Source organism: Chrysemys picta, chromosome 16 (genome assembly GCF_011386835.1).
Source record: "Chrysemys picta bellii isolate R12L10 chromosome 16, ASM1138683v2, whole genome shotgun sequence".
Lineage (NCBI taxonomy): Eukaryota > Metazoa > Chordata > Testudines > Emydidae > Chrysemys > Chrysemys picta.
The window spans coordinates 18458017-18473693 of NC_088806.1; the positions used below are offsets into that span (position 1 = coordinate 18458017).

Sequence of the window (15677 nt, forward strand, 5' to 3'; positions counted from 1 at the left end):
CTGTGGGGATTTTTTGTTAGTTTGTTTGCAGCGTAGATGTACCCTGATAGAGTCCTGACTATCCGCTAGCTAATACCTGCTCCTGTCTTTTTCACTCCATGCATCTGATGAAGTGGGCTGCCCACGAAAGCTTATGCCCGAATAAATGTGTCAGTCTCTAAGGTGCCACAAGGACGCCTCGTTGTTTTTTCTGAGACTCTTGGCTATCAGTGCATTGATATGCAAACCAAATCGGGTTCATAGTATCTATTTTACCCCAGATATGAACAAGAGAGAGACTTACATTCTGCAGGGAAATATGTGAGCAAACTGTCTGCGGTGCGGCTTTGCCAAATATCGGCTCAGAGGATTTTGTTACACACTGTCTATATTTGGTAGGGATTGAGCTGCAACCACACTTCCCAGATCGCTACACTGGGGCAGCTCAGACAGGGACTTTGCAGTTGCCTGTATTATAATAGGTTGATCCAGATGCCCCCAAATTTGGGAGATCTCAGCTTTGCCGCTCACCCTCCTTGCTAACAGCTCGGCGGGGTGCATAGGTAGAAGATGAATTTACCCAGCCATAGTATGTCAGCAAAAGTGAACAGATTCTAGCCCTAAATAGACAACAGAGAATTCCCCTTGTGGAGGGGGATGTCCCAATGTCAAATATACCAACTGAACCAGCTTCTGGGCCTGCCACTGTCACTGGCAAAGGGGAGATGCTGGGTGTGAAAGAGGCAAGCCAAGAGCAGGCCAGAGCAGATGCCTTTACACCAATGCTCCCCTAGAGTAAGTTAGAGCAGCCCCTTAGCTGCTCTAACTAATGTCTGGGCAGGCTGACACTGGGATGCAGAGTAAAAAGAAGACCAGTATCTCCCTATCCTGTTGATTTCCCTTAACCTTTGATGCATGTTCCAACTAATGGGAGGGGCTGTAATTAAACATTCATTGAGACAAGTGATTGCCCTGGCCTGGCACATCACCAGGTCACACCAGCTTTAATGAGCACTTTCGAGGTTTTCCAAGCTTCCAGAGAGAAATTTCTCTAACCTTAGGCCAAGGAGCCCAGTGCAGTTAGCATGTTCTCCTCGCACTCTGCTGCCAGCTGGCATGCAAAGGTGCAGGGAAGCCCAGCAATTTATCACTGTATGGGGTGTGGAATCACATGGCACGGCATCCTGCAGGATGTTTTTTCTTTGCAGGAGGGAATGCTGTCCAATGGCTAGTGCCGAGGACTAGGAGTCCGGCTCCACGGGGTCTATTCCTAGCTGCTCATTGGAGGATCAGTAGTCTGAAAACAAACGTGTTTACTGCACGGCTAGCAAGCAGACTTCAGCTCATGCACACACGCACCGAGCCGTACAGAAGCATCACAGCCCTGCTGCTGCTGGGGCGACACCTTGTTTGAAATGTCAGAGTCAACAGATGCAAGAGGCAGCAGGAACTAACATACGCTGCATGTCTGAGCCTGTGCGACAGAGCACAGCTCCGGGAGACTGCCTTATCGGGCACCACCTCTCTTAGTATTTGCATCTCTTTCCTAGAGAAGATTCAATTGTTAAGGCAGAGGGCTGTGAGCACTGAGGACGTATGGCGAAAATTGGGCTGTATGTGAGTTATAGTGAGGATAGGATCTGGGATGAGCACATTGGAGAATGAGGCTCTCATCTAGTCATGGAACAGGCATTAGTAATGGGTGAGATTTTTCAAGTGCTCAAGGGAGTTAGAAGCCCAGGAGCTGGGTACCTAACTCCCCAAGGCATTTTTTAAAAATTCTACCCAATAAGACGCAGCACTGACACGGCGTTACATTTTCAAAGTGCTGGGTGGCACAGGTAGCTAAGGAACACGTTTGTTCTCTGCGATCAGCACCTTCATCTCTCCAAGCACTCAGCACCTTATCCCTCTAGCTGCCCATCTCCCACATCTTCTGTTCCAGCCTTCATCCTTCTTCCACATCCTGGATCCATCTAGCCGAGCAGGGGGGCAGTTACCAACCAAGGCATTGGGGCCCAGATCTGGGGTAAATTGACACAGCTCCAATGATTTACACCAAGAGAGGAGCTGGCAATTGATGTTTCTAAAAGCCAATTGCCAGTGGACTATTAAGAAGAATCATTAGAAAATGAAGTAACTTCAATCCTGACTGGAAAAGACTTCCTTCCCAGTGACACAAGCAGTCTCTGAAACTAGAGGAGCTCCCCAGCATCCCTCTGCTTCTGCCAGTCCTACAGTCCTCCCCACCCGTGGTTTCAGATTCTCAGCTGGTTTAAGTTGGTGGAGCTGTGGCCCAGATGAGACACTGGCCGAGGGCAAGGCAGAACCTCCAGCTAAGATGCATCCCTTCCCGGGAAGGCCAGACAAGTCCCATGCACTGCTGACCTCAGGCGGAATATCCCGAGACAGATATCAGCCCTTGGACACAGATGCAAGCAGGGAGGGTGCAAACACAAGCTGTCTTTTGTGATGGGGTCGCTTCAAACATATCCGGGAGCTTTCAGCCATGCCCGGAGGAGGGTTCGCTGAACCCACTCATTTTCATACGAGCCCTGGAAAGATGACAACCTCACACGCACACCACCCCCAAGGCAAAGCCTCTGAATTCTGGGGCTGTCCCTTGAGTGCAGCCTGATGACCTTTGTCCCTGGGAGGGAGGGAGGGCGTGCTAAGAATAGAGCCAGTCAGAGGGGGCTCACATGCTAAATGTGACTCACAATGGCCGCCCTGTCTCGCTTCCCTCACAGTGAAGAGCATTGGGGAGCATCACGCATTAGGAATTCTCGAGCATCATGGGGAAAATATGCCTCTTAAGCCTGGTTATGAAATGCTGCCACAGTGGGAACCCTGTCTGAGCAAAGCCTCTTTATACACACGCTCCTGGGCATGCACTGCACGAGTCCTAGCCAGGTCACTTTCCCAGGTTGTCCCTCTGTTTCTGCCTTCCTATGGGGCTGCTAGGAAGTGGCTTAGAAGGGAACTTCTGTGGCCCTCAGGATTTGAGCTGTCTCACTGCACAGAGGAGAATGTCACCTCCTGAGCAGATTCTCCCCCTATAGCCTCCCACTTGTAGCTGTACCATCTTGGCCTACAATCTCATTGGGTCTCGCCAGTTAAGCACTGCTGGGCCTAGTCATTCCAACAGGGGAAAATGCAGGTGGACGCAGGAAGAGATGCTGGTGATAACGTAGGTGCCACTCTTCTGGACCAGCGCTGAAGGAAGGAATGCTGCAGCATGGTACTATGGGGTGCTGCACTGTTCACAGTGCTTGCTTTCCAAGGAGATGCAAAGCCCAAACCCAAGACACATGAGGCCTAAATGTCCCTGGGCCCTATTGCAAAAGAGTTTGTTAACCCCAGCCTTTAAGCCAAACTCTACCATGGTCAGTGAATTTTGCCTGCCTAAACGCCCCCTGCAGAGTGAAATGAATGTGGTATGCTTCACTTCCTGCCCTACACCGTTGCTGGTGAGCTGTTAAACAGCTGCCATAGCCCACCCCAGAGGTGGACACATTTCAGCAGTGTCTGATGTGGTTACAAAGCCCTTTTAGATGAAAGAGTCTGTTATAACTATGAGGCATTGCTAGAAACACAGAGATCTGTGGCAACACTGGGTTTTTATTAGGACTTTAGGAAGGGGTCCTAATGGGGTCCTATTAACAGTGGGATTGAGCCCAGAGGGGCAGGCAGGCAGGACTCGACTAGGGAAACTTGCACCACTTCCCTAGTGCTTGCATGAGTACCAGATAGGGTTTACACCAGGGCAATGCACGGTGGTAAATCACTTTGGTTCAAGCCCTCTCTTGCACTGATGCAATGAATCTACAAAGACTATTTGCACTAGTGTGGCTACATCAGTGCAACTCCCCCTCCAGGCTTTTTTCCTCCCTCCCGCCACCATCATAGACAGGCCATTACTTTACATGGTGAGGCCCTATCTGAAACATGTCACCCCGCTCCTTCTCTGGCTGATTTTCACACCCCCTCCCCCAACACCATTGTTTGAAAGAAACAAAACAAAAAACGAGAGCGGCGCACCTATTCTTTTCGCTGTGTGGTTTGTGGTTCCAACCAAACACAACAAGTGGGCATAGCAACATCTCCAAAGCAGCCTTCACTTCTGTCACGCACTGACCTTGACCTGGACCTCCTATGTCAGAGCTTCAGAGACCAATGTAATCAGGAGGGGCCAAGACCTGTTTGCTGGCCCTGGACAGTGGGTAGGTTTGGACAGTGGTGAGGTTGTACCTCTGCATTTCATCCCCCATATCAGCCATGGGCAGTTCTTCCCCGTCTCTCTCCCTCACCAAATTTTGCTTTGTTAGGAGCATCCTAGAGGAGCGTCAGAGATGGATCTCCGTGGCAAAGTTCAGCTCCACCTTGCCTCAAAGTTGGGTATGATCAGAGCCAGCATTTTGGTTTGGGATCATCCCTAGTTTCAAAAGAATCCAGGAAGCATCCACGGTGGAGCATGCAAGCTAGGGAGTGCCAGCCCATATGGCAGGTGGAGGATGGACTGGGGGTACTGATGGGTCTCAGGCCTCTGTCATGAAGGTGGCACTGGGAGTCCAATATACTATCTGTGTTCATGGCACCCAAAACCTGCTATTTCATAGTCTGATTAGCTGCTCCGAGGAGTGACTAGTAAAACTATATCACTGAAGAGTCAACTCTGAAGTGCAAAGGTCATGCCGCTCGGTGGTTCGGGCTGCACACTTTTGTTTTAAAAGCTGAGCTACGGTCATGGTTGGGCAGCATTGCATGGGGCTGATTTTACTGTCATTTGCATATGTCTGGCAGGTGGCATATGGGCCACTGAACCAAGCCCGGGCCCCATCCGCCGGGTTCCACTTTAGGGTGAGAAACGGACCTCGAAAAGCCATTTGCAGTGGAAGCTAGAAGCAGGTCGTAGGGGAAACTAGGATGTAAAGTTACGCTTGAAATCATCCCTCAACAGCAGGTAAAGTTCATACTGAACCGGAATCCAAACAGGGTAGGCAATGAAACAACCACTCGCCCACAGCCGCCTGTCCCTAGGAACAGCCACTTTTTGTCTGTCCACCAGAGGCAACTGAATGCACTTATGAACTCTCATAACTGTTCCACTCCAGCTTCACAGGGATGGTCGACTTCACCCTTCTCCAGCAGCAGGGAGTAGTCAAGAATGCCATATGGACTCTGACTTTTCTCCCCAAGCAACTGCACTGAATGTAGATGTCCAGGCGGTCGCATTCCATGTGGCTCCCTGAGCATCTCTTCCTGTGACTTGAGAGGAACTGAGAACAGTGCAGTTAACAGGCTTTCTGACGTTGGCTGGAGACAGCACACTTCCGCCCCCCCGCAACCCCTTCAGATCGCACCTGTCAGGCCTGTGAGTTTCAGCCGGCAGCGTGGGCGGCAGCAAGAAGAGAAGGAGTATGCAGATCTCCTAAAGAGACCCACTTTCTTCGATGCTGTCATTTCTTTCTTGTAAACCGGCAGCTGTGTTCTTTCACTTTTAAATGGAACAGGCAGTCCTTGCTCAGAAACAACAGCTTGTCCAACATGGGCCACTGGTCTTTGCAATAGGGAGTGGGATTTGCGGGGAGAGAAGAGTTTTCCAATGCATATTCTGGAGACATCTGTCAGACCTTTGGCAGTTGGGGAAGGGGGGTCTCAGGTCTGGATCTCAGCTGAGCAAAGTGGTGGGGACACTTGCAGGAGTGATTTGTTCAATGGAAATGCTTCTGCATGTATCACGGAGCTAAAGTCTCATGGGAACCAGATAGTCCCCTGCAGTCTCATGTTGGCTGTCTTCTTCCCTGGCAGCACAGTAAAGAAGTGGCAACACTTCGGTCACTAAGAATGAAATTAAGAGCATGCATACTAGTGCCTAATTTGCATAATTGCATAATACTCTTGCATACTAATGCATGCTATTAATTAAGACCCTGTATACTATTAATTTGGGGCTATAAACACCTTAGGCACCAGGCTACCCTCTAAAGCACCTGTAACTTTTTACTCATTCGTGATGGCCTAAGACACAGGAGATCTCAGTTCAGTTCCTCATTCTACCACTGATCTGCTGTATACGTTTGGGTAAGTTGCTTCATCTTTCGGTATTGCTTCACCATCCATGAAATGAGGGGGTAATAGTTCTGCCTTGTTTATTTAGGCTCTAAGCTCTTTGGGGCAGGAGCTGTCTTTGATCAAGTCTCTGTACAGTGACTAGCAAAACAGGGCTCTGAAATCAACTGGGTTCCAGGCACTACTGCACTACAAGTAATAACTCTATGGAAAGCCACAGCCAAATGTCAAGGGCTTTGCAGAGAAGCTGACGCGCTAGGCCTCGTGAAGCGAACACACCCCACGTTTCTGCTCTGTGTGCTATTTTATTTGCTGGAGACCAGCCCACAGTGATGCAGGCAAGTGACCACAATGGGCAGAAGGAGGTGTGAAGTGCTAGATGGTCCCCCTGGCTAAGAGATCAGCGGCTGAAGTGGGTCAGGCTAAAGATTCCCGGCACGCATCATGGAAAAAACAGGTCACAGAAATCAGAGAGAGTTAAGAGCTAACTCATTACATTGGACCAGTGCAGGTTTATTCTTTGCACTATATTCTCCAGTGCTTTGTGTGTCCACTTTTAAAAGCCTCAAGGGATGGAGGTTCTACTGCTTCCCTTTGGGAGACCATTCCACAGGTCTCACTCTTTGACCCGACTCGCCCTACTGTCATGGAAGAGTTGTGTCTAAATCCCCTAGACTGCTTTGAAAATCTCAACCCTGGAGCGGGCATTTGGGCACAGAGCTTTGAAAATGCCCCCCCAGGAGGTAAGAAGAGCAGTCTCAGCTGACCTAGCCATGTCCCCGTGAGTGTGGAAACAGGTTAGAAACTGAATTTTCATGAACTCTTGCGCAGTTACATTCTTCCCCCAAAGATAAGCGAATTGCATCAACCTCGCCGAGCAACCATGGCAACTTGTTAAATTAGGTCAAGATGTGGGGGCAGATAAGGCAGCTTTGAAATTCTGCTCGCTAGCTGAGTTATGAACACATCAAATGCAAGCTGGGCTTCCGCCAAAATGCACCTTCTCTACAAACTGTGCGCCTCCTAGGGCTGATACCATCGGCACGCTGCTTCTCTAGTGATAAAGCACAGCGGCACCTCCCAGTGCCATCGGCAAAGCAGGCTCTTGAGAACAAAAGCCGACCGATATTGTCAATGTCTTACATACAAAACAGGGATCGCAGCCAAAAATACCACGCGCTTGCCCAATGTGTTTGCTCAGAGGAGCTCAAAGCGCTCGGCAAACCTCAACGGAGCCTTGCTGCCTGGGTAAAGATTGTTGTGTCCATTTTACAGATTGGTGACCTGAGCCATGGAGACTGAGACCTGCTCAAGCCATTATGTGAGTCAGTGGCCAAGTAAGGAATAGAACCCAGGAGTCCTGACTGCAAGTCCTCAGCTCTAGCTGCTAGAGACCACTTCCTTACCAGAACTGGGAACAGAATCCCGGCATCTTGGCTCCCAGGTCTTCTGCTCCAGTCACTAGAAACCACTTCTCTCCCAACGCTAAGAATAGAACTCAGAAGTCCTGACTCCCACTCCACCACCCCACTTGCCCTGTTTTGCCTTTTCTGCTATTTATTATTATTTTTAAATAGGGAAGCCCTGTCTCTTCCCAGCGTGAGCTCTGGGCATTATCTCCTGGAAGGGAGGAGCATGCGAAATACCAGCACTTTTCTGGGCTCACCACTGTCTCTATTAATTTAAAAGCTACAGCATGCAGTAAAACCAGAGGTTGCAAGGGCCCATTATAGAGATGGCCTGAACCAAAACCTCAGCTCCAAACACCCCCGCACTTTGGAAATATCTTAATCCAGATTAGAATTTTGGAGGTTTAATTCTCCTCTGCTTTGGAGCTTGTGTTGTCACTTGCTCTTGGGCAAAGTGGTTGTATCCTGCAACCAGATCCACACGGCTGCATTTTATACCCACACTGAATTCCCTTTATCCGGGTGTAAATGAGGAGAGGAAATGCAAGGCCCCGGAGAATCGGAGATCTTTATCATCACACCTCTGGATTGACACATCCACAAACTTCATCTGCTGCAGCAGTTGTCCTACAATAATGAGGCAGGTCCAGGCCCTTACTAAACTGAGCTCTAAAGACAGCAACTCCACTAGACTGAGCAAAGGCCAATGTCCTAAAGTGACTGGGGATTTTGAGTGCCTCAATTTCCAGGGACCAAACTTGAGATGCTTTTAAAGAGCCTGGATTTCAGACGACAGGTGCTCAGCACTTCCCCAAAATCAAGCCCCCTTAAGGTCTGGGCACTGAAAAATGGAGGCATCCCAAATCACCAGTCACTTTGGAAAAACCTTGGGTCTGGTGTTTAGGGATTCCCCCCCCACCGATTCAAAATGGCATTTGAAACATGGCAAGGGAGATTACCATAAGCGTATGCATGTTTCTTACACTAACGTGTAGCAGGCAGCATTTGGGTTGTAGTCAAGAGTGCTTTGATATGGGAATAAGTAAAGATCGCACTTTTTGGAGGCATGACTCCAAAGAGATGCTCTGGACTGGTGGTACTGCTGTGTGGAATAAAGGATCTAACTCGTTACGGGGATTGGTGCTCTGTTTTTCTGTCAAGTGTCCATCACACATAATAGTGAAGTGAAATGCCTGGATTTAGTTTGGGGCAGATCAGTTTCACCAATGCACGGTGCACCCAGAGCTCTTTGGGAGATACTTGGCCTTCTGTTAGGCACATGCTCTGTGTTATATACATCCTACTTATTGACAGCTGATTATGAATAGAGCTGAATGAATAACTGACTGTTTTGGTTCAGTGTGTGAACCAAAAAAATCTGAAAGAAAATTCACATTGGGTTAAACTAAATGCTTTTTTTTTTTAATCTAAAATGAATGGATGGGTTTTTACCTTTCTGTTATTTAAAATAAATCTACCTAAATATCTGCTCCAAATGTCAAAACAAAAAAGGCAAAACATCTCATTTAGAAAATAAAACAAAATTCTGTATGCAGTGTTGTTGTACCGTGTCGGTCACAGGATATTAGAGACAAGGTGGGTGAGGGAACATTTTTTATAGGACCAACTTCTCTCTCATCAGCAGAAGCTGGTCCAATTAAAGATATTACCTCACCCACCTTGTCTCTCTAAAACAAAATTTGTTGACTTTAAAAAAATATATATATATTGGGCCAATATATTCACCGAATTTCAGCCAAATTCACAAATAGTTTTGGTCGAACAGAAACTGTATTTTTTGGAGAATAACCTATTTGTCTGAAAAACTTTGCCCGGCTCTAAATTATGAGCTTCAGAGCTGGAGAGAAACAGCACAAGCCCTTGTAACTAGGGCATGGTCTCAAGACCTAGCTCAAGGCAAAACTCCTACTGACTTCAGGACTCTGATGAGCAGAACAAGGACTGAGTAGAGACTTTCTTGATGCTGGGGGAGGGGAAAGGCTTTTCCCTCTGTATGGTCGGCTGACTAGGAGATTCAGTCAAGTTTCTTCAAAGAGTCTGACCACACTAGGCCTAGAGTCACACTGTATGAGCAGGCTTTGGAAAGGAACTCACATGTGAGACTCTTCCCTGACGCATATTGGCCCCAACAACCCTGCTAAGTGTCCCCATTGAAGAATGCAATGGCACCGAATATGAGGAGGCAGGGCATAAAGCAATGGGAGGAAACTAAGCAAAGGAAAATGTGTGCCTGATCATCAGCATAAAATGTCCTAAAACATTTGCCACTACCTGCAAAGTAACTGTACATGAAAATGGGCACTTGGGTGCCCTGTATTGCATATACCAAGACCCCCTACTGGAGGAGAAAGTATGGTCCCATACTCAGAGAGCATGGGACTGGGAAACAGGAGATCTTGATTCTGTACCCAGCTCTGCCCCTAATTCAGCAACATACTTTTGTGCCTCAGTTTCCTCCATTAAATGGGGATCGGCACTAGTGCATAGGGCCATCAGGATTCCAAAGCACTTTGAGATTCCCGTGGTGAAAAGCTCTATTAGAAGTGGAAAGAATTCATTGGCTTGGGGGGGAAATAATACCAGGGCTGTTTGTGGGCCTAGTTTGTGGAAACAAATGAAGTGTATATTATGGAATGGAGCCATGATGAATGTACTGTGCTATGTCGCACGGCCCCTCCCACAGCTGTGTGTGTTTCACCAGTCACGTCCTATAGGGCAGTATCTAACACAGGAATGCAATACGATTCAATTGGGTTTTTTTGCACAGGTCACTTAAAAGACTCCCATTCAGTCGGCTGGGTTGATCTCTCTCTAAAATTAAAGCTATAGCAACAAACCACTTCCTTTTTACACATAGCTCCAAAAATTATCTTCCCACCTCCCCCTCATCCCCCCGCCCCCCACAAGAAATAAAATTATCAGCCCTAAGAGGAACTGTGTGAGTGGGAGGAGATTTCTGGGAGGGTCTCACCTCAGGATCTGCTCCGAGCCTCTTGATCTTTATCTGCACATGCTATTTCTGCCTCAAGACTCCTCCAGCGCACAGCTGCCACCAGTAGGTGCATGAGGGGTCACTATTCATGAGTGGAAGGGGAACTGACGAAAGATACTGTGCTGCACCTCTTTGGCTCTTTGATCTTGGTTTCAAATAAGTTCTGAAGTCCAATCAACTTCCACTCTCCTCTACTTTTCCCCCCCTCAAACTGAAAAATCAGTACAAAGTTCAATAACAAAAATCTGCTCGCCTAGATTCCGAAACAAATAAGGGCAAACTGTTCCAATATTGCAGGGGAAAAAGCCAGCCATCAACACACTTGAAAAGCTCTCCACGGATTGTGTGCATGCCCAGAGTCCCATTCTGCCAGCCTTGCTCACCGTGAGTAAGGACAGACGGAGGCTAGTATTGCTCTTGGAGTACTGTGCAACATAGCGTCAGAAAGAAGCACTTCACGAATGTCTATGGCCTAATTCTCCATTGCCATACCCCTGTTCAAAGCGAATGGCAAGTGCTAATATTCGGCGTATATGACAGCATAAAGGGTAAAGCCATGAAAAATCAGGCTCTTTACACCTCCATCACTCTCCATTCCCAAGGCTACAAAAGCCTTTCGCAAACTATACTCAGACGGTGCAGTGCTTCTCAAAATGCAGCCACCTCTGGGGTGGAGGGCTGCAGAGATGTTGACGGCGCACTGCATAACAGCACGGAGAGGAGAAAAATTGTCCTAGATGATGATGAAAACACCTACCTTGAAAAGTAAGGGGTCTGGCTCTCCAGTGCCTTGCACATGGTTTATTCACAGCTGTGCAAAGTAAGGGTAAATCGCTATTGGACTAAGCAAGGTGGCAATTTTGCACCCGCTTTGCACAGGTATAAATGAGACCAAGACCGGCTGGCTCAAGAGACATGATGGGATAACAGGGACTCTCACCTCTAGGTCACTGCTAGGAATCTGCTCTCACAGCAATGCCCAAAAGCTATTTCCTTCCAATAGATAGTTGGAGACTGAAGTGAGACAGCCGGTGAATGGGCCCGTGTCACGACATTGGAACCCAGACTCTGGGCACCTCCAAAGTTATGGGGTATTTGGACCAGCCTCCTCCAGAGATAGGGAACTGAGGTGAAACGCAGACCCTGATGCAGGTTCTCAGAGTGCAGGGCTGAGCTCTTCTGTAGTTGGTGCCTCTCAGTCCTGCTCCTAAAGGGAGGTGTCCACATCCCAAACGCCATCACTAGGACTGGTGTGCCGGAGGCCACTCGAAGGGACCCATTCATCTCTTCCCCTATAAACCCTGCCCCACTCAGTCAGGGCGGAGACCCGTAAATGAGGGGGGATGGTTTGCTCACTGCACCTGTCCTACGCATCGAGGCCTCCAGTCTCCAAGTCAACCAATCTCACCCCTTTCACCAGCCCCAGATTCACTTCTGAACGGAACCCAAGAGCCGTCTCAGAAAGGCTCTGCCCCGGGGCAGGTGACCCTACCTGTGTAGCCAGCGAGGGCAGCAGCAGGAATGACTGGCTTGTCCTTGTTCATGTCGGCCCGGTCTCGAACATAGTCCTTGAAGGTGCCTTTGGGCTTGTGATTGGGTAGCGCCGCGGGGTAGTCCTCAGAATCAAAGCTGTCATAGGAGGGGACGCGCTGAAGGCTCTGGAAAGACGACTGGCTGTTCCAGGACTGCGTCAGGCGGTCGCAGCTGTCGTAGCTCTCTATGCTCTCGAAGGAGTCCTGGCCCCCTAGTTTACCTGGCAAGCAGAAGGGAGAATGAGAATCACCCGGCCTGCAAGGAGGCAATTTAAATGAGAAGCACAAATCAAGGTCAGGAGAAGGACAACGCCCCAGGTGTGCACTCCATCTGCCAGCCAGGCAGACGGCAGAAGGGGCCACAGCCCTGCTAACTACATTCAGCTCCAAGCCAGACAAGACACTGCTGTTCCAGTGCACCCTTCACCTCAGAGAAAACGTTAATCAAGCATTGACCTCCATGAGGCTGGACAGTATATTTACTGTCCCCATGTTACAGAGCAGGGCAATCTGAGGCACACAGAAGTGACAGGACTCACTTCAGGTCACAGAGTGAGTCACTTGTAGAGTGTCAGGAAAAGAACCCAGGAATCCGGACTCCGAGTCTCCACCCCAGATGCAGAGAAATACCCTGAACTGTATTTGTAGCCCCCTAAATTTGACCCACCTTCTGAAAGGGAATTGCTCTGGGGCTTGAAGAGAAATACACCACTAAAAACAGACAGGCAGGACCACGTGTTCCGAAGACAGGTGCGGAAGCTACAGCCACAATGCAAAGGAAAATCCTAGAGCCACACCTGCAGGACCTGGGTTTGAATCCTCTGACCTGATCATTTGTACAACACCATAGGCTTGCATGACACTTTACAAAGCCCTGGAGAGCTTCCATACAAACAGGTACGTCCATAGGGTAAATCAGGCAGTTGCACATTCCAAATGGTATAAGCGGAGGTACGATTCATGCCCCGTGCAGAAGGCTAGCACAAGGTCCTGCTGAGCTTCATTCTCAGTTTCTTTGCTACAAGACTCTATTGCAGGAAATCATAACAGAAGCTCTTAGCACCCCAATGCCCCCAAGCACCAGTAAACCTGGGGAGTGGGGGGGAGAGATGTGGGTTGAGTATTCGAGCAACTATTTTTTCTCCTCCACGAAGGTGCTCACATCTGGGCTACACGTATGCTACTGATTGTTTTCTATACAGAGAGCAGTATATTAGGGGCCAGATCCTCGGCCAGAGTAAAGCAGGGAGCTCTGCTGAATTCAATGGAGCTATGTTGATTTACACCAGCTCAGGATTGGGTTCCCTGTATTTCAAAAAAAAGTGCAGGGGGCTAAAAAGCGACCCCCAAATGCCTTCAATTGCACTCTCTGGGTTCCCTTACTCTGCCTGTTGCTCAACCTCTTTACTGACAAGCCAAGAGCGTAACAGGATCATTCAAGTTCATTAATTTCCCAAACTAGGCTAAAAACAGCTGCTAGGATTGTGTAAGAGCTCCTGAAGAAATTTCCACTGGCTGAGCTGCCTGCGGCTCAGACCCAGATAGTAAATCTCACAGGGGAAAGGAGGGCGGAATGGAGCTGGCACGCTCACCCAAATATTTGTTGTGTTCTAGTTTAAACAGCTCTTGCAGCAAGAAAAGCTTAACTAATGTGGGTGTGAAAGCCTACTGACATTTTCTTCAATGACAAATGGGCTGAGTTTTAGGACTTTAGCTCCCATTCATCCTAATGGTGTGTTGACTCTGAAACCTAATGATGATAAGCTATATGTCAATATTAATTATTTAACTTCTGTCTTGAAGGATTTCAAATTTGAGGTTCCAGTTCAGGTCCATCTCTAATTTACATTATTTTACTACACGTGACGCAGGTAACGATGACTATAATTAAGATTGGCCAACACTTTCTATTTATAATTCCTTGTTTTCGGTTGCTTAGAACTTGCCAAATTTCATCCATTTGGACTGAAAATGTCCATACTTCAGGATGATATATTTTGGGGCAAGAAAATTTCAGCAAAAATGATTCAGCATTTTCTCGGAACAGGGTTAGAGAAAAAGCGTTTTGCCCATGTTAAAAAATTCATACAACCATTTTGCTGAAATGCTCTAGCCCCTCCGTGCTTTGTAGCAAGAACATGAAATTTGGCAGGGAGGTCAGGCCTTTTGCCATCTACTGAAAATCCACCTCCATTAGGTCAAGTTATGAGCCTTTGAAAAAAATCCCAGTTTGCACATGCTCAATAGAGACTTGTAGTTTGGCAGCTAAATGCTCCAAAGATTCTATCTGCCCTGAGCATGCTAAGATGGGGGGGGGGGGGGGGAGTCTGTGATCATGTAATTAAAGACTGTATCATAATGCATATGCACAAGAGGGCCAAATTCAGGTTGCACGGGTAGCCTTAATTCTGGCATTCCTTTGTTTTTAGGGGCTTGAATTTGCAACCTTAACACTCTTCTAATGTTGTTTTTGTATGGAATTCATAAGCTTATAACAAACTTGGGGGCCGGATACCCATTTATATGAAGTCCCCTTTTACACCACTCTGGCAGTATTAAGAGACCTTATCCCTAATATATTTACACCAACATGAGGGTGCATTTACACAATCAGAGCAGGATTTCGTGTCAACCAGAATCCGGACCATTGTGTTTCTTCAATCACAAATGAAATGTTAAGGGGTTCACTGATAGAGGCCTCTCTCTCTGATCCTCTTGCCCTAGCATTAGGTTGAGAGGCTGTTATGTCAGAAGAACGCCCTTTCTTTGAGGCTTGTGGAGCCTGTAGGCCGGTATAAGATTGAGTCATGATAGTGAAAGTCTTTCAATAAGAATTACCAAGATGCCTGCTTTTAACGTTCAAGAGAAGAGAAGGAACCAAATTAGAAGCTGATCGTCAAAAACAGCCCTTGCAAAAGGGCTTGCCTAAAATTGCAACACAGCTGCCCCTGGGCTCGCCACATCTGCCTAATTTGCCTGTGTTATATAAATGTTTAACCAGCAGAAGTCGTTTTTTAAAAAAAAATAACCCTCCCAAACAACCTTTCCCCAGCTTGGAAATTAAAAAAAGAAAAGAAAAGAAGAGAATGAAAATAGCCCCGTTAGTGTAACATACATGTGATTCCAATGAGTGGAGGCATGATGCTGGGCTTGGCAAAGCAGCTTAATTTTTCACAAACATCCAACCCGTGGCATTTTTCAGTTCTTGTTCCACATTAAAAAATTAAACAGATGTAACATTGGCCATCAAGACCAACTCGTATCGACACTGGCATTCTGATAGGTATTGGGAGATACCTGGGTTCTGCTCAGTGTGCGATCTCTGGTAGGTCATGTTGCTGCTGTGTACCTCAGTTTCTCCATCTGTAAAATCAGGATAATGATCCCCTCCTTTGCAAATGGCTTTGTGCTCTATGGATGACGCCCACTCCTTGCATAGGACTTAGATCCTCAGCTGGTGTAAATCAGTGTAGCTGCTTTGACTTCAGTGAAGCCAAATCCACTCAAACCAGTGCAGGATCTGGTTCTGTGTGTTTAGAGTTAAGTAATGTTACCCTAGAAAAGCATTTGGTCTTGGTATTTAGGACACAGGAGTTCCGGGTTCTATTCCTGGCTCTGCTATTGACCTCATGTTGAGCTGAGACAGGCCAGTACCCTTCTCTCGGACTCAGT

The 15677-nt window shown here is 47.7% G+C and overlaps 1 protein-coding gene across 8 annotated transcripts in view; it reads right to left on the reverse strand.

Annotated features, from left to right (window-relative positions):
• The window catches only part of ETS1 (ETS proto-oncogene 1, transcription factor), a 122297-nt gene that overhangs the window by 11049 nt on the left and 95571 nt on the right, over nucleotides 1–15677 (reverse strand). For all 8 annotated transcript variants that reach the window (XM_008171069.4, XM_008171068.4, XM_065570626.1 and 5 more), the window contains one exon: nucleotides 11966–12226. In XM_008171069.4, coding sequence (XP_008169291.2) covers nucleotides 11966–12226 — 261 coding nt within the window. The remainder of the gene's footprint in view (nucleotides 1–11965; nucleotides 12227–15677) is intronic.